This window comes from Convolutriloba macropyga, chromosome 3 (assembly GCF_964194025.1).
Source record: "Convolutriloba macropyga chromosome 3, txConMacr16.3, whole genome shotgun sequence".
NCBI lineage: Eukaryota > Metazoa > Xenacoelomorpha > Acoela > Convolutidae > Convolutriloba > Convolutriloba macropyga.
Window position 1 is genome coordinate 67,760,100 of NC_134470.1, and position 13,299 is coordinate 67,773,398.

The 13,299-nt window shown below is 34.6% G+C and overlaps 1 protein-coding gene across 1 annotated transcript in view; it reads right to left on the reverse strand.

The window, feature by feature from the left end:
• Positions 1–3,701: 3,701 nt before the first annotated feature.
• Positions 3,702–13,299, reverse strand: part of LOC142337230 (cAMP-dependent protein kinase catalytic subunit 1-like) — a 31,421-nt gene continuing 21,823 nt past the window's right edge. The window contains exon 9 of the mRNA XM_075386368.1: positions 3,702–4,074. Coding sequence (XP_075242483.1) covers positions 3,946–4,074 — 129 coding nt within the window. The 3' untranslated portion in view covers positions 3,702–3,945. The remainder of the gene's footprint in view (positions 4,075–13,299) is intronic.

Here is a 13,299-nt window from a genome sequence, read left to right on the forward strand (position 1 = left end):
TACTATAAGTTTATTATTGTTGTTTTATTCCGACAGTTTTGTTAGTTCAAAGTCTTTTCCAGAAATATTTGCATAGAATTACAAATTGCTCCCGAACGAAGATTGATGCAATTATTGTAAACATGTTGGTCATATTTGAGCAAAATTTAAGGTTGACCTTTTTTTGCGCTTTTGTTCTAGAACATTCTGTGACTTCTCGAGTGAACTCTTCACGCTTCAATTCCGAGTGATTTCAATTGCTCTCATTCTGAAATGATTTGGCTGCTAATATAAAAGTGAATGTTAGCGGTTCAGTGCATAGTAATTGTGTAGTGGTTAAGATGGCTGAACTTTGGACCGAAAAATCATTTACACCCCTAATTTAAATTGTCCAGCGCACCTGTCGTTCGGGAGCAAATCATCTGACGTTAATCGGTTAGGTTTTGTCATTCTGATCAATTTCACGAGGCTGGTAATTAGGAGCAGAAATTAGGATATCTAGTTGCCAATTTTGTTTGAAGAAAGTTTAGCAACCCTTAAACAATTTTGGCAGTTTTATTTTATTGCCGTGTAATGAGTCTTGTGTTGCTTGCTTAGATAGAGCGCCAGCAAATGTTACAACAACGTCTCCTATAACATTCCAACTTGTAAAGAAAAAATTTGCAAAAAAAGCTAAATTCTGTTTTATTTTTTTCCCTCCATTTCTGGGCGTCCGTTTTGGCTTCATGTGGAGCTCTATGATTGCTCAAAAAAAGTGGCACATGGGATAATCCGAACACTTATTGGATTGTCATGCCATCATCTTTGAATTCGCCGCTAATTTTTACTTCAATCAATTCATCACGTGCCAAAAATTAGTAGAGCAATTTTGTAGATGACTTCTGTCAGTCAATTTTGTTTCTCTACTGGTATGAATTTTCTTCCCAATCATCTGATAAATGGTTCATTTTAACACACTAAAAATGACTGCCGTGCTGTGCTGTCTTATAAAAAACTAATTGAGAATGTTAGCTCTAAGTGTAAATTAATAGAGTAAAACCTAGTTAGATTATGAAAAAGTGCATATTTTTGAATGACACTGGTCTTTGATTTGAAAGTAAGGAAAAAACTGAATTCAAGCATTTTGATGTCACCTTTCTCCTCGAATTTTCAGTGGTCCTCTTTACGAGGTCTATTTTGCCACAATTATCCGCAATCTGCCCGCTTTGTTTCATTTATCGATCAAAAAACAACGTAAGCAAAAAATACTATTTTTGAATTTTTTTTTAAAGAACTAAGAAGATCAACTGTCCAAAGTCAGTTGAGAAGCATATGTTGAATACGTCTCTAATATATATTTTTAGCTGGCACTTAATGTGATAATTTCCGAATGTTATTTCAATTTTTTATTGGAACTTACCACATGAAGACAGTCAGCTAAGTTCCTCAATTTGTATGCGTAAAAGTTTACAATTTGAGCACAAATCTGAGAACCACTAATCTATCTGTGCTCAGTAGTAATTATTAGAAAGCTACATTAACTATAAAGTGCTTCAAAGCTATTATATTAAATAAAACTTGGGCCCCAAAAATGACATTGTTCTACTCAGAATTCAATTTGGTATAAAAATACCTATTTTTTTATTATAATAATTGAATGCACTGTGCTAATGCAATTTAAAGCTGAAATCGGTGCTAAACTCCTCTGATATTTAAACACAGGGGCTGTATTGCGATAACATTAGTTGGCAAAGTTTTGAAAAAACAAAACTGGCTTTGATAGCCATAAAAACGTAATTCCTTGTCGTGCTCTTTTTCTGCTATTGTTATGGTTAACTGTTACTGAAAACGGGCCATAGAAGCAACCAAGATGATGTATTGAGTATAAATGAACTTATCAAAAATGAATTTCTCAGAAAAATAATGCCACAATTATTTGGGTCTTGTCAGTCTACACCACAGGTCAGTCCTGAATAAGGGAAATTCAGAAATACGCAAAACGTAAAAAGAACTTAAAAGACATTTAAACAATCCCAAATAATAGGGAAGTTTTGATTGCGATAAATCTATTTATAGTTGCGCTTATAGTCAGTATATCATCTTAGTTAATTATATGGCCTGTTTGCCTATATTTTCTTTTACATGTTAAGAACAATTAATGTTTAATGTTAATCGATTTTGAGGCTTTGTCATAAAAATTTTTCTGAAAAACTATAATCCTCGGGTTAAATCTATGCTTTTTTTTGTGTTCAGTCGTATTGCGCTTATGTCTCAACTTTTCACCTTCCCTAGCAACAAAGCTCAACTAACCTAGCCTCTTCACATTTTCATGCCACTGTTGCACTGCTCCTCATAGCTTTTCGAGTGAATTTTTTCGTAACACATCAGCAGTTCGTTTTTATCCGAATTGATTGAATAATATTTTTGCTCGTAACTCATTTAGTTTCATTATGAAAAAAAGAATAGCTCTAACAGGTTTAAGATCAGTAAAGCGCATCCGCGCAAAAAGTTCTGCTACCAATGAAGCTGTTCTAGTAAAAATAAATTACACATTCTGAAATTAATCGAAAAGAGATTCTTTTTAATTATTTGTGGCTCGGTTCTACCACAGAGGCAATTTATATGTCAGAACAAAGCAAGTCCTCTTTGAAGATATTTTGTGGAAATCTGATAAGTTTTTTTTAAATGCCCAGGTTTAGGTGCGCGACCATAGACTGCTCTTATCAGACTATCTGGGTCGCACACTGGTGGCGTGGTACGACCCAGAATACATGGTCTGGAAAACGCTTGAGTCGCACGATACTCTGGACAATGGTCGCACTAGGGACTGATCAGAGGGCAAAGTCGCACTATAGTCTGATCATAGATCGCACGAAAGTCTGGACAATGGTCGCACTACGTTCGCACTGATGAGAGACCGAAGTCTGGACATATGTTCCCCCAAAATCTGACCACATATCATTAACTGTCCATATTTATTTGACTGCAGTTTTTTATCACTGTTTTTGATAACCCAAAAAAAAGTTGCAACCAATTCAAAATGACCTTTTGTTAATATTTTTTTCAATCAGTTTTGGCCTAACCTTAACAAGATATACTAATTTATTAGATTTTAGGTCGAGTAGTATATAGGTTTGATTTGAATAATTTAAACAAATAACAACGGATTATGACATGTATTCAAGAATGGTCCGATCAGAGGGAGCGTCGGTCGCACTAAAATCGCACAAGTATTTTGGGTCGCACTATGGTCGCAGCAATTCTTGGGTCGCACTAGGGTCTGATTATTGCACCATGGTCTAATCGGAGGGCTTTGGGTCGCACTACGGTCTGATTAGAGGGTCTTGGGTCGCACGATGGACTGATCAGAGGGCAAAGTCTGGGAAATCGTCTGATTAGAGCGGTCTAGGGTCACACACCTAAACCTGGGTGGTGAAGTCGACTCTTAAAGAATAAACTTTCAGAGAAGGAAAGCGGAGAATGAGCTGAACTTAATAAGCTTCTTTTAACAATAAACCATTGACTTGAAAGTCTCTCTAAACCACTCTCAACCATCAATCACTCGAAAGTAACTCGACATATGTAGAATCGCAGCAATAAAATTAGCCCAAATTAACTCAGCTAAGCACTTGGTAAAATCGGTTGAACAAAACAATCAAAAAAAATTAATTAGTTTTGTTATTATGAAGTCTGATCATGATACTATGCAAAAAAATTGTGCAATAACTTACTTCTTTAAAAAATTAAGATGAAATTTTATTACAATCATAATTACTAACTCACTTCAATTCCAACGGATTTCATTGACTAATATTAAACGAAATTAATTTTATTTTGTTTTTGTAATCATTAAAATTTCGCCGCAACGACAATTGATCTAGCTCTGAGTTCTAATTGTCTTGTCGCGAACAAAGCGCAACCTATATAGCTAAAAATTGTGCATACGGGCAAAATTGTCACGTTTAGCATAACAGTATTTGGTGACATCTAAAAATCTTTGAATTCTTTTTCGAATTTGCACTCGTCAGCAATTTCTAATGGTGGCTCTTCTTTCTGCTTGTCGAAGTTACTAGCATCTCCGGCACTGCTCGTGTTGGGAACAAACGGTGGATCTAGCTGAAAAATTACTTACCAATTAATTCAATCGTTTTTCTAAACCCGGGTCGAGGTGTCAACGCTAAAAATCGCTAAAAAATGTTAGATTTGCGGTGAATGCGGTGAAAAGATGTAACAATTGCAATTTTTGGCGTTGAATGCGGTTAATGCGGTGAAAAAAAATCACAGCTAAAAATCGCAAATCTTACAAAAATTCACCGCTAAATTTACCAATAATAGTAACCGCAGAAAACATTGCAGAAAAAAATGTAAGAAAAGCGGTGAATGCGGTGAAAAAAAATTCACCGCTAAGAATCGCAAATTTCACCGCTGACGTTACCAGATACAGTCACCGCAAATTTCACCGCTGACGTAACCAGATACCGTCACCGCAGAAAAAATTGCAAGGATGTAATAATAGTGGTCAATGCGGTGAAATCGGTTTTAAAAAATGAACGCTAGGAACCTCAAATCTTAGAAAAATTAACCGCTAACCTAGCTCATTTTTCTAGCAATTCTTAGTATCGTTTAGGTATGCTTGTTACTCTGAAAAAATACTGAAGAGTTGGTATTTTGACAAAAAAGTACAAAAGTAAAAATGGCTAAACACAGCTCTGGATTAACGCTGGTTCAGCTCTGAAATAATCTGATTGGTAAGACCGGAATACCTAAACGAGATGCAAAATAAGTCATTTTGCTGCTATAACAGTAACAGTAAAAAAATCTCTTGACGCCTGCCGTTTACTGAAAAAATTGATGTGAACTGCTGCTATCAAAACATAGCTGCCAAATCATTTAAAAAGCCGCAGAACTGTTGTTCAAGAACTTTTGCTCCATACAAATTTATTGTTGTTCACACAACCCTCGCAGAAAAATTTTGATAATTTTTTTTCACGATTCGGTGGAAGAGGAGTACTGCCTCAGCGTTTTTTTAGACACGAAAAGGAGCTCATTTAGAACGTGAGATTCTCCTTTGATTGATTATTTCATTTGAAACTCAATTGCAGCAAAAACGCACGTTAGGAATTTAGCATTTCTTGAAAAATAGCTCATTTAGTTAGTATTTATACTCCAAATAGCCACGGTTGGGGCACATGTCATAAAATAAAGTTTGTAAGCGCGAGCGAAAAGAAATTAAAGTACGATAATAATCTTTAAAAACGGAAATAATCTACACTAAAATCAGTGCAAATTTTAAAACAGCCCAAAAAACAGCCCAAAACAGACTGACCATTTGTTGTAGTTGTAAGCCCTCAGCATGACTTAAAGACTTAGAAGGGAAAAAGCACATGCGTTAACTTCGAGTTAATTTCACATACTGGTCAAATTCTGGTGGGTAATTTAAAATATATTTGCCACCCATAATCAGATAATACAAATTTGAACTTTCAACTTCATTGTATTTCTGCGTGCCCCTATAACGTTAAAAATTTACCAACAGGTGAAGGGCTCTGAAAATAGTCACAAGACAAGCGAAGCATAGTAAAGCCTGTGTGACAGTGAAACCCACAGATTCAGTGACGAAGAGGGAGAGTGATTGCCTTTGTTGAACGAGTGTTTGCTTGTCTGAGATAAAGACAGAGAAAGAGAGAGAGAGAGAGAGAGAGAGATAAAGACACACACATAGAGAGAAAGAGACAGAGAGATTTAAAAACTTGTGAAAACTGAAACTGCTTATTTCTTTATTTATTTTTATGCTGGATATTTATAGAATTAAAGATTCGAGCACGCGTCATAGCATAAATACGGGAGTGTGAAAATTAGTCGTTACTAAACAATCGGTCGATTGGAACCAAAAATAGAAGATCGATTGAAAAAACAGTCGTAATTTGAAAAAAGTAAATCAATCTGTAGAACAGATTGGAACCAGAAAAACGATATTGGCCGGAGACACTGCAGAGCATGTAATATTGTGTTGACTATAGTATAACTTCCAATATAATTGATGATGGTGAGAGCATTGCAAAACATAATGTATAAAAGGCTTGCTTCGAGAACATTGCGAAATTTGGCCATGCGTACGTGAAATTTGTAAGTCAGTGTTTGAGAAGTTATCTGGAGGATCGTTCACCATTGTTCTTAGACGCAATGGGGGAATAAGTGGCTATATTCGTCAATGCCCACCGTAACTTTTTCAAGTATAAAGATCTGCCATCTTTTTTTGAGTAGACAATTTTTCTCCTTTAGTTGCTCATTCTACAAAAGTACCACTTTCTAGCTAAAATTTTTAATCATCCGCAACTACTTGCAGGCTCTGGTGTGTTTTAGAAAAAAACAATTTCAGCAAGAGTGAAAAAAGTTTTAGTTTTTGAGTAAAGACCTGTTTGGGGGACTATAGTTTTGTGTCTTCAATAAGTTTTACAATTTATACTCTGTATGTTTTCAACGTTTAAGTTAAGTTTGTCTTTCAAGTTTAATTTGATTTGTCAAAAAATTCTTGGTTCAAATTATAACTTTTTTAAGTATTAGGATCTGAATTGTAAGCTTAAAATTATTAAACACAACAGTTGAAAGCGTTAAATATGAACAGCAAAAGGATTGATAATTATTTAGTGGTAAAAAAGACTGTCTGTTTTTCTTTAAACTATGACGCACAAATGTGTTTTTGAAGTTAAATAAAATCCTTTACGACACTCAAGATAATATAAAAGGATTTATACCTTAGCTAATGTAACGACCCTCACAAGATAAAACTGATGAGGTCGATAGAAAAAAGAATAAGGTTTTCGATGGAAAACAGACAACCATTTGGTATGAATTAGTCCAGTGTCCATGCAAAAAGTCAATAATTTTTCCGCGATGTTCAATAGGAAAAGGTTATGAAGCTCGGGATTTTTAGTGTAAGAGGTTTGAAAGTTTGAGAGACCGCGTTTACAAAAGTTGGAATCTAGTTTAACAAAATTAAGAAAATACAGTAACTAAAATATAGTGGACTATATTAGTAGAGCTGGCTGAGGACACGCTGTTAAATCTTTCTGAAGTCGATGAACCTATGATTGAGAAAACGTTGGTCTCGATACGTTTGAAAGGGCGTCCTCATTGGTTTCAAAGTTTTTGTGGGCTGGTGAAATTTTGTCAAGATAAAAAATATTGATAAGGCGAAAAGTGATTTTATTTACTCTGAAAGTGATAAACGTAACGAAACAAGCAAAAAAATCGGAGGTTGTTTTCTTTACTGATGATCGAACTTCTTTTAATTGTAACAAAAAAGAGAAAATTGGCAAAAAAATTGAAAACACCACGGCCTGAACCTAACAACAAAAAACCTTATTCAAAAAGGACATGTTTTAAGTGAAAAATTTGGACATAGAGCCAAAATCTGTTTCACTAGCACAACATTTGATTCTCATGAAATGAAAAAAGAACGAGCAGACATTTCTTATGAAAGGAAAAACAAAGATGCGGAAGAACAAAAAGATAAAACTCGAGTGAGAATTTTATTGAAGCTCATGATTTTATCATTGACTCTGGCCCAACAAACTACATCATTAAAAAACACGCTTGCTTGATTTGATGAAGATGTGCTTGCTATGCATTGTACTGGCATAACTCATAATGCAGAAAAAACGCACTTCAACATCGTAAGAAAAAAAATATTGCGCTACGGTTATTAATGAAGAACTGAAAAAGATTGTTCTTAAAAGAAGCTTTATTCGTCCTTGAATACACAAAAAAACATATTTTTTTATTTCAAAACTGAAAAAAGTTGCTTTTTGTGGAAACTTCTATTTAATAAAGTACCGTTTCTTTTTCAAATTGATAGATGGTTCTTTCTGCGGAAAACATATCATTGTTCCTTTAAAACATGTTTTAACATTGACCAGAAAAAATTTTTAATATTGCACTTTAAAAAATTTTAAAAAATCGGACACAACAGAAAAGTATATTTGAGGGTTTGTGGAGGGTATGAAAATCAGCGACTCAAAAAATGAATGTTGTGAAGTTTGTGAGCTGAATAAGTGAAAACAATAGCCTGTTCCCAAGGATTGAAAGAAAAAAATCAATAATAAATTTTGGACATTGCGCATACAGATGCCCTAGGAAAGCTTTCTCCCCAAGCTGTTGAAACCAGGCCCTAAAGTTCGAAATGAAAGTGGAGAAAATATTACAAATGAATTTAGGCGGTATTGTAGGAACCAATGAATTCGTTTTGAAAACTCCGCTCCACACACGCCACAAGAAAATGGGTACCTTGAAAGAGTTTTGAGGACATCTGTAGCTATCGCTCAATGTTTCTTAGAAGTTGCTTGCACGGAAAAAAGTTTTGAATATGGCTTTTTGGCATTCAGCTTTTGAAAAAAACACCGTTTGAAAAGCTGTACAAGGATAAAGTCAGATTAAATGAGAAGGAAATTTATTTCAAACAAATCAAAGAGCTAAAGTTAACCGACGACATTAACAACAGTTCCATTGATGATTGTTCTCCAAGTCCACTTGCTGATAATACTATACAATAAAACGACAATGAAGCTTTGTAAAAATCTAATCTGATTTGAAGCAAATAAGAATAATTACTATGCCTTTGTTGAAAACAGTGTTTGGTGTTTAGTAAAAAATTATAAAAAACCAGTAGGAAACAGATGGAGTTTAGCTGCGAAATTGCTCACGAGTGTGAAAAATGTCTCTATAAAGCTTGTTTTGCAGAAAAGGATTTAGTTAAGTTTTCGTTAGAGATTTTATGGAAGTTACTCACTTAAAACTAGACTTTAATTAGAGTTTTGTTAAACCTGGCTATTTAGACGATTATCAGTGGAAAAATGGACATAAACTTCTTATTTAACGTCTCCAGTTGTAGAACATTTAGTCATTAAACAACTTGAAGGATTTGAACGTTTGTTTGTAGGTTAAATTATAGGGGTCTGAAAAATTTGGAAAGAGCTGCTTTTTGACTTTGAACTTTTTCTTAAAAACACAAAGTTTTCTCAAATCAGTTCATGAGGAACGTCTGTTCATGAAAAACCAAAATGAAAAAAAAATAACTAGTTTTCTTTGTTTGTAGGTAGATGAACTAATTGTTTGTAGTTTTTGTGGAAAATTCATTGATTGGTTTCTTGCCGAACTTCATAGGAAAATTAATTTAAAATTAATAGTTTCAAAAAAATAGTGGTTTCAAATAGAGGAACTTAAAATAAGTGCTTGATAAAAATGGACAAATTATTTGGAACTAAAAATTGGTCAACAGGAGCACATTGAAAAAAGATTGCAAAAAAATTTTCAATGAACAAAACTTTCAAAATGTAAGACTGAATCCAACTGTTACACCACTAGTCGCCAAGCTTCTCAAATTGCCATGTTCAAACATTGTAGCTTCTAAAAATGACTGCTCCCAGGAGGGTAGTGGAGAGCATTTTAGAATGGTGACAATTAACTTCCAAAGTTTGATAGATTGTCTTAATTATTTAGCTTTGCCAAGTAGACCTGATATTTGGTTTGCTGCTAATGCTCTATTATCACTTGTTGATAATTCCGTAGAGGCTCATTGGAAAGCAGCCAAGCGTGTTCTTAGATACTTAGAGGGAACAATAAATAAGAATTTAAGTTTCCTTAAGAGTCAGATTATGAATTTGTTAATTTTTTCTTATGCTGATTGGGCAGGTAACAAAGGTAAGAGGAGGAGTACTTCATATTTTTTTTCCAGTTAATTGAGTCATCTGCTGCAGCGAGCAGTTGATTTGCAAAACTCAAGGGACCGTAGCAACATTTACTGCCGAAGCTGAGTTTACTTCTTTCGTTGAAACGACTAAAGAAGCTATCTGCCTGAGCGGTATTCTGGAGGTTTTTCTGGAGCTACCTCTGAAAAATTGTCTTCAAAATCAGTCCTGTTAGACGCTAAATCAGCCATCTTTGCATCATTTAAAACGCAAACAATTTGCTATAAAACTATCTTTCCGAGAACTGACACTTGAATTTTCGTAGAAAAACAGACACTTGAATTTCCGTATTTAACAGAAAATCGGCCAGCAGACTTTCTGACCAAATCGCTTGAAATTCGAAAATACAAAATTTAGAAGAATTCTCCCTGGTGGAACTTGTCTCAAAAAAACTTCCAAAGTGAAAGGCGAGAAATCAGATGCGTTAACTTTAAACTAATTTCACATCTCCAGATCAAGATTTGGCGGGTAATTTAAACAATTTATCTGGGCTGATTTACTACATAGCTGCTACCCATAAATAAAAATACTAAATTGAACATTCAACAGTTGCATATTTATGCTTGCCCCTTTAACCTTGCCAATATAAACCAGATGCTATTTTATATCATTTTTTGTCATAATTTCAACAATCAAATTTGCTTAATGTCAAAAACATAGCAGACTAACACGCAACGCGGCGAGCTGCTCTCAAACGACAAACGAGTTGGAGTTGTTGACTGTTTTATAAGCTATGTAGAAAATGGGAAGCCAGTTTAATTAAATTGAGAGGGGAATAGAAAAGGGTGGCATTGGCGGTCGGCTTGTTTTGGAGGGGGCGTTGAAGCGGGGGATGGGGGCTTGAAGGGTCTCAGTGGTGTCAAGCGTGTGGGGTTTAAGAATGAAATGAGGTAAAAAGCGTGGTGTGGGATGAAGGAAGAGTGAGAAAAGATCTACACCACAAAAACGCCACTAAGGGCATATTTATATTTCCTTTCAGCAGCTTACTTGAAGAGGGGTCTTCAGTGATCTAATGCATTCCTGGTTTAACCACGTATCCCATTTAAAAGGATTAAGATTTTAAAAAATCAGACGAAAAAACCGGTCGCATAAAAAGACCACAGGGCTATTAAAATTGAAACAAGCATCGTTTGGGAGCAAAATAAAATCACATGCTGAGCAATTTGAAAGATAAACTCAAGATTGTCAGAATACTTTTGAGATTATCTTTTAAGAAGTGGATGCCTAATTATTATAATCATATGAGGCCAATCTTTTTTGTGAAGCTTACACTTTAAAAATTCAAATAAATTTATCTTAACCATTTTCTGTTAATCTCATCTTAGGAAGTTAATGTGAATTTCAGTGGTATAGGCAACTGAAACATACCTGAACTCTAGCTCAGATAAACTTTTATCTGAACAAGCTCCGATGTAATCAAATGAAAAAACAAGATCTTATTGCATTCAGAAAAGAAACACAATAATCTCTTCAGATAAAACTAGACGAAAACAAAAATTACAAGTTCTAGTGGATACAATACAACCATTATGAAGCAACGTCAAGCCGTTTCTTAAGTTTCGCATACAGATAAAGTTAATTACAAAAACCCATTCCTCAGCCTTACCGTTGTGTCAACACAGAACGTATTTTCCTGACCTATTTAAATGTCTTAGAAGAAAACACAAATTTTTAGATTAACGGTTCAAAAAATCATTAAATTTTAGGATTAAAGCAACAAGAACATAACCAATTAATGTCTGACGTCGGACGACTTGCTCCCAAACAACCGGCAAGCAGTTAGCTTTGCGAGCAGCTAGCCACGGTTTACTGATGCTAGTTTTAGCTTGATTCAACACGGCAACTTTCAGTTTTCTAGCGTTGTTAGTAATTAAATCAAATAAAAACTGATATTTAAAATCTGCAAATTAATGAAAAATTTTTAAAAAGCTTCCTGATTTTAAAGAGAAAAGGTTCAAAGATATTTGTTGTCTCAGGAATTATGTCAAATAACCCATCTGAAAGTTTCGTTGGCCATTATTGTTCGCTAAACTCAGAAAAGGACAAAATTATTCAAAAATTTTGAAAACAATCGCGAATATTAACAAATCTTGCTAGAATTCAAGATATTAAAATCTTCAAAACCTTTCATTACCTCAAGAGACTATTCAGTATCCCTATTTCAAGCTTTAAATAGTATAAATGGCTCCTAATCATCCATAAAAGTGCAACATGATAAAATTTTTCCGAATATTTGAAAAAAATTGCTGAAGCTCGAGTCATCAAAAAATTGATAACCACTCCCTTAGCTCTAGAAACTATGCGAAAAGTTATCATCAAACCTGCGCTGGTAGTGAACAAAATGACAAAAAAAATCAATAGGGTTCAAAAAACTTGAATAAACATTGCAATTTTTTTTTAAAAAAATTGCTGATAGTAAAATCTCGAAGAACATTCCATTGCATCTAGAAGCTATTGCAAGCTGCAAAAAACAACTGCTAAAATTTGTCATAATAAATGTTGAAAACTAATCCATTGCCAAAAAACATTTTCCAGTAACATATTATCAGACGCTAACGGAGATTTTCTGTTAGGCTGAAAAACCTGAATAATGAAAATAAATATCAAAACAATTAAAAAAAATTGCAAGTTTTGTAAAAGTAAAATGCGAAAATTCCAGGTGTTGAAATCTTGAAAAACATTCCATTTGATTTAGTAACGATACAATAACCTGATGTTAAACCCTAGAGGAGATTCCTCGGCTCGTGAGGTTGAGAAACCTAAAAACCGACAAAAAATTTCAAAAAAAACGTAAAAAGAATGAAAGTTTTATAAGAAATAATTGCTCAAATGTGTCAATTTATGAAATTGAAAGCTATTTCATGGCAAATCAAATCTTTTTAGTAAAATATTATTAAATCTTAAGGAGCTTTTCTGGCCCCTGCGTCTGAAAAGACCCGACCGATGAAAAATAAATGTCAAAAAAAAATGCCAAATTGCACGTTTTTTCCTAAAAAATGCTAAAACTCGCGATGTTAAAAAGTTGAAACCATTCCAACACCCCAAAAAATTATTCAGTAGCCTCTTATAAGAACCTAGAGGAGGTTTCTTGACACCTAGGGCTGAAAGAGCTCGAAAAATGACAAAAATTTTCAAAAAACTTAAACTGAGAATTAGTATGAAAATGTGTGTTTTTAGCGATCGGTTGTAGCCAAGGGGGGGGGGGGGGGCAACAGTGGGGTAGGGGCAACAGCTCGGTGGGTGGGGGGTGATGGTGTAGGGAGGGGTGGGCAACAATTGGGTGGGGTACAACAGCGCGGTGTGGGCAATAAAGGGGGCGTTAATAGTGGGGGGTGTCTTCAACCTCTATGAACAACCATTCACACCATAAGTATAAGTCTCAAAAACTTTTTGAGCTGAAAAACTCTAAGAGCACGTAATGCCCGCTGGCGCTATGTTTATCCCATTTTTGAGGACGAAAAGGCAGATGCGTCAAACGAAAAATCAGTCAAGCGAAAATTGCATAAAAGAGACCGAGAGGACTAATATAATTGCTACATTCTTTGTTTGTGAGCAATTAAAAAGCAGTGCTTTTATATGCATCATTTTGGATCCA